The following is an 8,597-nucleotide window of genomic DNA, read 5'->3' on the forward strand; positions in this document are numbered from 1 at the left end:
GAAGATCAAGTATAGCCAAGTTTCGAGGACGAAACTTTTCATAAAGAGGGAGGGATGTGAGAACCCGAATTTCCAGCATTTCAATAGCAATGCAAAATTTCCAGCAGAAGATAATATTTCAGAAGCTGGTATTTTTCCAGCAGACATGTATTTTTCCAGCAGACAGAATCCAGCAGCAGAAGAGCGAGAAAGCTTCAGACAGTTACTGATTCAGCTTGGACTTGTAACTGAAGCATTTAAAATGGAATCAAGGCTGTTAAATGCATATTATGACCATTAATAAGGAGCCTAACAGTCAGATTTCGGCCTATAAATAACACTCTCAAGTCTCTGAAATTGGTGTTACACAAATCTTGAGTTATCTCTTGAATTTTCGAGTTAAGAGGGTGCTGAATTTCGAGCAGTAGAAACCAGTAGCGAGAGAAAGCATATTTCCAGACTTCAACCGAAACCTCTAAGCAAATTACGGTAAGTGGGCTTATGTATAGTATCTTGAAATCCAGTTTGTTAATTTATGTTTTAAAGCAAAGTTTCTGTATGATCGATTTCTGATATCTGAATTTTGAAGCACTGAAACTTAGTGAACTAATGGTAGGAATATATATTCTGAACATTACTGATTACTGATTACTGATTACTGGTCTCACCCCTTAGAGGAGAGAACATATAGGGGACTGATATCAGTTTAGCCATGAAATTCACGAATGTGCTCAGTGCTTATTTGATAAACTTCTGACTTCCGATTACTGAATACCGATTACTGATTTCTGAACACTGAATACTGATTTCTGTTATGAAAATAAGAATTTCTGTATATTTTCGTATTACTGTTCTGTATGAAAATGATTTCGAAAACTGGGAGTTATTCCCGCCCCCGCTTACTGAGTGACAACCATATCACTCACCCACCAAAACATCTCAGATAAGAACGATGAAGAAAGGCTAGAAGAAGAGGAGCAGATCCAGTTCTGGGGCTGGTGAAGAAGATTGTTAATTCTCAGTTTTAGGACATTGTGATGTCTGGTTGTTTTACATTTCCGCTGTAAAACATTGATTGTTCGAGGTTGTATCAGACATTGGAATATTCAGTATTTATGAATAAAAGACGGGTTTCTGAATTTCGTACTTCTGAGGCTTGTTGTTTTCGAATGTTAATTGGAGAGCAACGCCGGTGTCAACCAACCCCCGTCCCGGGGCGTGACAGAGAATGTCTTTTAGCAATAAGTAATTCTCTTAAATGAATCGGTTCACTTTTTCCGTAATCTAAAGAATCAGCGGTTGAGAAACCTGTAGGTTTTTGCCGGTTGAGCTTATTAGGATTCCAGCCGCGGTTGATTTTGATTTGTCATACACCAAAATTCTTGAAACGCTAATTTCATTTCTTAACATATCTAGTTCACAATATTTTTATATCGTGGCTGTCGAAAAATTCATAAAACTGATCGTATGAGTTAGTGTAATTTTATGATTTGTCAAATTAATCGAAGTCTTTTGTACAATAACTTCGCTTCTTTTACAATTTATTTCGTTAAAACGTTGATGTTATATTAGATAATATAATTATTTTTACTTGACATTCGGGTATTATTGACGTGTTAGCTGTTATATTGTTTGTTGTTATATTAGAATTTCTGTAAAAAAAAAAAATGAAATTAGTTTACAATATAAATATAATGTTAGACATATTTTGGTACATGGGATAATGGAGTGATTGATAAATAATCCTCCTTATTCCATGTTGAGTACCTTTTTAAAAAGCCCATGATATTATCATGAGTCTTTGATAAATAATTTTTTAGAAGGATAAAATGTCCCTTCTATTAGGTGTGATAATTTTAATTTAATGATAAAATACACTACAAATGACTTAATTACCCTCAATTTATAAATGATTTTTATAAATCTATGATAGCATGTAGAAATTAAAATCAAATAAATATTTTTATTTATTTTTTATATATTATATAATATGATAATTATACAAATGAATTCGAGATAATTATATAAATAATTTTTATAAATCTCAATAAAATTATTAGCATCACCCAATTAACTTTAAAAATTGATATTTGACTCGACTCACAAAATCAAGGGCTCAATTATCATATTATATAATATATAAAATTAGGTAAAAATAAATAAATCATTCAACCACTATCGACGCATGAACATATAAAAATATGAGCTCAAGCAACAACTTTGAAATTATAAATTTATTATGATAAGATAATTTTGTCATTACAATCTAATATATAAATTTAAACACTCTTATTAAAATCATACCAAACATTAACTATAATATCATACATCTTATTTATCCTTATATTATATATCACATGTTTATCCTATCATGTGTACCAAACTATGCCTTAGTATATTGAGACTGAAAATGGAGCAATTAGAGGGGAAAAATTAATAAATTATATGCCTGAGTTTGTTATTTCCTATAAGCTATATATAATAAACTTTATGGAATTATTAAGGCTGTTGAAAGGTGAAAACAAAATTGAAAATAGAAGCACGTGTGCAAATTGTGACGCATACTGTAAGTCGTTGGACCATGTGCAAATTGTGACGCATACTGTAAGTCGTTGGACCATTTTGCATGAAACAAATCAAACACATTTTCCAATGAAATTGCTTGTAATAAATTAGAGTTTTTAAATCCTCCTGAAAGCATGAATAAGAGTTTATCAAAAAAATATCCCTTGACTTAATTTTACATACTTTAAAATATAAAAAATTTATGATTTATAGTTTTATTAAAAAAATTATAATCTTTAAAAAAATGGAAAAATAATTTTTTTGGTACATTAAATTATTCAGTCTAATTGTTGAATTAACATCGGATAAATCAACAATTATGATGTCATGTCAGCGTTTTTTGTTGTCAAATCATTACTCAAGAATAGGGATGACAATGGGCCGGGGCCGGGGCCGGGGCCGGGGCGGGTTGGCCATCCCCATCCCCATCCTCATCCCACCCCATCCCCGCCCCCATCCTCGCTTTTTCGGGTTCGAGAACCCCAAACCCGAAACTTCAGGGATCAACTTCTCATCCCCACCCCCATTTCCGTTTCCAAAATATTAATATGGCAAAACGATAACAGATTCGGAGATTTTTTCAAACCAAAATTTATTATTATCTATTATTATTAGAGATAATATTAATATTAATAACAATATAAATATTAATAATAATAATATTATTATTAATATTTTAAAAAATAATATTATTATTATATTATTAATACTAATAATACTATTATTTTATTATTGATATTATTTTCGGGTGATTTCGGGGATGAAGATAATAATCTCATACCTGCTCCAAATTACATAGGGGATTTAAAAAAATCTCCGAATCCGAACTCAAATCCGAAAAAATCGGGGATCCCCATCTTCGTTTCGGGTTTTTCTCGTGGGACCCCAAATCCGTAGGGAAAGTTTCCATCCCTACTCAAGAAGTGACTATGACTGAAAGCACAAAAAACAAAAGTAGTGTACAAAAACCAAACTTTGAAAATTTAATAATGCACCAAAACTAAAAAATAGGAAAAATGAATGAAAAATGTTAAATTCCTACACAAAAAAAACCCTACTAGCTATCTTATATTATTTTAAACTTAATTAATATCTTTTATCATTGTTTTATATTGTTTGCACCAAAAAAATAAATTAAACCCAATTAGTTTGTCCCAAGCTCAGTAAAAATTTTGATTAACAGGTGAACAACAAAAGCCCATCATTCAATTGAACAGCACATCATCCAAGCAGATGAGATCGTGGACAAGAAAATCATGTACACAAAATCATGGGAAGATCGGGGGGTCATGGGAAGAGCTAGGGAACGCACATAATTTGGAGGAAAGGAGTAAATCGACAGACACAATACAACACAGCGCAATTCAATTCAACAATACTTGCAAAAACTGCAAATTCTCTCTAATCAAATTTCCAGAAAGATTTTCTAGTTTTCTTAGTTTTTAGCTTGATTATGTCGTGATTTATATTCTCAAGTTCGGTATTTTGGTTTGTTTTACTCTTCCTGGTTTTATCTTATATAAAAACCATGTGTAAGTGATCATTTGTAGAGTTTTGTTTTATCATTCCAGTACTTTCTGCATGTTTTTTTGTTTTTATTATTATATTTGCTTAGGAGATCGTAATGAACGATCAAGTTAGGAATTCATAATTGTTTGGTTTTTCTAGAAGATAGATTTTCATTATTTTTGTTTACTTTGGTGAATTTTCACCTAGTGTGCTCTCAATCTACAAAATTTGTTCAAAGAAAAATTGGAACGCCTAATGAGATCCGAAAATATACCACCACAGATGAGGAAATAATGAGAAAAAAATGGGATTTTTTGGCAAAAAAGGTAAATGGTCAACAAAGAAACTTAAAAGCAGATGAGCTGCGTGCTATGGATTGAGAGGAGATGTCCAAAATAATGTATGACGATGTTCATGCTTGCTTGAAGAATTTCATAAGGTTAGAACAATCAAAGCATACAGAAAAACAAGTGAAAAAGATGTGGTTAATGGGAGTAATCAACCTAAGGCTCAAGACCAAGGGTCTTGGAATTCCAAAGCAGTTGACCTTCACCGCCTAGAGACGATACTCCCTAACCATGAAGAAATGTCACCAGATAGAAAGGATGAAGCAGTTAGTCGAGAAACTCAGTTAAATGCTCAAGTGAATGACACTAAAAATGCGAAAGAAGCAGTGAACTATGAGCATGTGGTGACTAATCCTCAATACCAGCCTGGAGAGTTTGAATATGAGGTCATGTATTGCTTCCAAGGAGTAAACGATGGTGCAAAAGTTCGGGGGACACAACCAACCAATGAAGAGTTGAAATGCATAAATTATGTCTTTTCGGATTCCAACTTGATCTACCAACATTTAGGTCCCAATCAAGTGTCGTATTCGGCCAACATGCAGCAGGATTTGGAGACGGGCCTGTCATGTATTGATCCCCCGATCCACTTCCATACTCACAATATATATTGCTCAATCCTTCAGTTACATATGCAACATATGCTCTTGGCTCATGAAAAGTCTCAGATGTAGAGGTATCAGGTAGGTTATTGAACCCTGAATCGGAGATGTGTGGTACATATGATTTATGTTCACCAAAACCAACATAATGATCAAATTGGATTTTTTTCCATGTATAAATGCAACATATGCATATTGGGATATTGCATTGTAAACTCGAAAGCGTTATCATCAACAAAATTTACTTGAACTTTATGCCAAGATGATTTATGCGTAAATGAATATTTTGTTGACAACTTCATAGTAAACTTCATTGGATTGATTCGTAATATTTTATTCACAACTTGAACAAATTCCAACAAAGTAATAGATCGTAATACTCATATCGTTCTAATATAAGGAATATTGTATTCAACCGTTCCATTCTTGACAATAAAATGACCACCAAAATATAAAAGCACTTCAATAGTAGCCACTTGAATGAAAAAATTTCGGATATAGGGGAAATTTCGGATAAATTGACAGAAAAATTTTGGGTTGAAGAAGTGTAAAGAAGAAAGAAATTGTAGACAAATAATTTTAGAAATTGTGGAGGTTTTGATTACAGGAAAACAAAATAAAACTGAGCAGCGTCCGCTGTCAGAGACAACGGACATTACACACGCTGCTTATGTACTACAGCAAATGATGCAAAAAATTACAGCGTCCACTATTACCATAAACGTTTTGCATATTTTTTTAAAATAATTTTTTTAAATTAATAATAAAAAAACCGGTAAATAACCCTACTTCAAAAATCATTGTAGCTCATTAAAACTTCACAAAAAATCATCCCTACAAGTTTATAATATTAATACAAATTCTCAGTGATTATGTTTCAATTCATTTAACTCTAAAAATAGTGTGTATATATTCATAATTTAGAAAAATAAACATATTTTTATTATTTTGGATATGGTTTTTTCGTTATTCATTTAATTTAAATCAAATTTTTATTAAGACATATTTATATTTATATATCCATAATGAAATTATCTTAAATCTAGAATGTAATCGAGTCGAGTCGAGTCGAGCCGAACTTTTGAATGTTTGAGCTTGGTTCGTTTATAATCGAGCCGAACTCGAGCTTTATTTAACGAATATATGCATGGCTCACGAACTTATTCAAACTTTTATCGAACCTAAACAAACTTAATAAATATGAATTATATATTTAAATTTTCATTAAATTAATTAAAAGTAAATTATATATTTAAAGAAAAATTTATTATTCTTATTAAAATTTGTAAATTTATTATAATAAATAAATTTAATAGGTTTTTCTATATATTTCATAAATAGTATGCAAAATCAATAAATCAAATATCAAAACTATTATTTTTTCATCTAAAATATTATTCATGAACTTACAAACGAACATGTACACGAGCTAACGAGTCGAATACTGTAAAGTTTGAGTTTGATTTGTTTATCTTAACGAGCCTCATTAAAACGAGTTCAAACAAACTTTTATCGAATCGAGTTTCGAATAACTCACAAACTGTTTGACTCGTTTATATCTCTGCATAAATCAAATCAAAGAAATATTATTAAATTAATTATTACTAAGCATCAAGTGGTGGGGTAGGTAGTGGTACGTGGGACAAATAGTTGAGGAGTATGATGAGAGGCTATAGATGTGGTCAACATCTTCACACGGCGCGTGAGATCCCGATCTTTCAAACTCATTGGATTCCTTCTCGGCGAATCCAACGCGCTAGCAACGTGGCGGACGTTCACCGCCTTTGGACTGGTGCCCCGCGCGTGCGGTTAAGACGCTGTACGGGTGGCAGAGCATTTAGAGAGAGAAAAGCGCGTCGCTAGAGAGAGAAAGAGAGGAGATTTCGAACTGAACCACGCCCTCCGCCTCCGGCTACCTTCAAACCCTAGAGGTTGGGACATAATTGTTTGAACTTCTGTTTTCTGCTCATGTAATCTTAATTCATTATAATCCTTGAATCTTCCGCTTTTGTCAGTTCTAACGTCTGGTTTTTTTTTGGTTAACGAGCGTTGAATCTGCGTTTATATGTCGATTGGCTAATTTCCGAGCTCAAGTTTCCTGTTTGTTCTTTTGAATCGGGGTTGGTTTTTATTTTTTGTTCTGGTGACAGGCCGCTAGGGTTATCTTAGGATTGGTCGAGGTTTGATTTGGAAAATTGGTTTCTTGATCAATAGTTGGTGTTACATGTATGGCATCTGGCACCACTGGGGATTTCAATTATGATTATTTGAAATCGATGAGTACGGTTTTATGGAATGAAAATAGCAAAGTTTATACACGAAGAGTCCGCAAGAAACTGCCAAAAACTAGCGTCGACATCGATACAGCAAACATCGGAACTGGAACCTCCACAGCTGCCTCTGCCAGCACCGAGAATACCTCAACCACTGCTGCATCCACCGAGGTTTTGTCTCCCATTATTGCCGCAGCTGCCTCCACCGAGGAGCATATCCGCTCTGAGGTTGCCTCGTCTCCGAAGCCCATTAATGACATTGCAGCCACAACAGCCACATTCCCCAGGTATTTGGGTAAAAATATTCTGCAAGAATGTGTGGAAGCATCAGTGGTGGAGGATATTGATTCCTCTCGGGGAAGGCTGCAAGTGCAGTCCCCAATTCTTGAACAGACTCCTTCACAAACACTGGCAGACAGAGATGTTGATTCCTTCCAGTCTCAGCAGCTGTCAGAACAAGTAAAGCATGATGAGCTGAGACCATCAGTGTCTGAGAATGATTCGAGTCAGAATGTTGTGGGGCAAGGCAGTTGCTGTCAAAGTTTGGGGCAGCAGAATCAGAGCAGGTTGTCTCCATTGCTGAATGATGCTGAAACCCAGAGTCCAAAGGAAACTCGCTTGTTTCAGATTGATGCTGAAGCCCAGAGTCCAAAGGAAACCCGTTCGTCTCATAGTGAGAATGAGAAACTACAGATAAGCGAGAATGGGCGGCAGAATTTGAGGGAATCATCTGCATTATCTGGTGAGAACGATCTGCCTAACGACAGTCAGATTAAGCTGCAGAATGATGAAAGTTCATTATCAGTGCTACCGCCAGCTCCCTCTAGCAATCTGCCTGCAAACACGAATAAACTGGTGGAGCCGCTGGTGATAACTAGGATAAATGATAGGGTTTTGTTTAGGTTATCAAAAGCAACACAGAAAGATGATATCAAGGAGCTTAGGAGCAAGTTAGAGCACGAGCTTGATCAGATTAGAAAGTTGGTTAATCAGCTTGAAGTCAAAGAGCATGAACTTGCTTCATCTAATGCCCATGTTAGCAATGGTGTTTTCAATAATATAGACTCTGGTGTTGACGGCAGTGAAATTGGTGGATGTTATCATCCTAAACCAGGAAATGTGCCTAATGGTGCAGCGGAGAGGAGGGCATTGGTGAGAATTAATTCAGAGATGAGTGTGATGGGGATCCAAGAAACTACGCCTATGAAATTAGCTAGAGTGAGTTCTGATGTGGGTACTGCAGGAACTCTTGACCCAAAGATGTATAGTAGGCAGCTCAGTATTGCTGTAATTGAGAACGCTCATGATGCTGGTGAAATTAT

The 8,597-nt window shown here is 34.5% G+C and overlaps 1 protein-coding gene across 1 annotated transcript; it reads left to right on the plus strand.

Moving 5' to 3' along the window:
- Window positions 1–6,690: 6,690 nt before the first annotated feature.
- Window positions 6,691–8,592, plus strand: LOC140820864 (uncharacterized; the record flags this gene model as incomplete). Its single annotated transcript, XM_073181230.1, has 2 exons — window positions 6,691–6,933; window positions 7,153–8,592. A coding segment is annotated over exon 2 (1,362 nt), but the record flags the coding sequence as incomplete, so codon positions are not given.
- Window positions 8,593–8,597: the final 5 nt, after the last annotated feature.

This window comes from Primulina eburnea, unplaced genomic scaffold, assembly GCF_022965805.1.
Source record: "Primulina eburnea isolate SZY01 unplaced genomic scaffold, ASM2296580v1 ctg224, whole genome shotgun sequence".
Classification (NCBI taxonomy): Eukaryota; Viridiplantae; Streptophyta; class Magnoliopsida; order Lamiales; family Gesneriaceae; genus Primulina; species Primulina eburnea.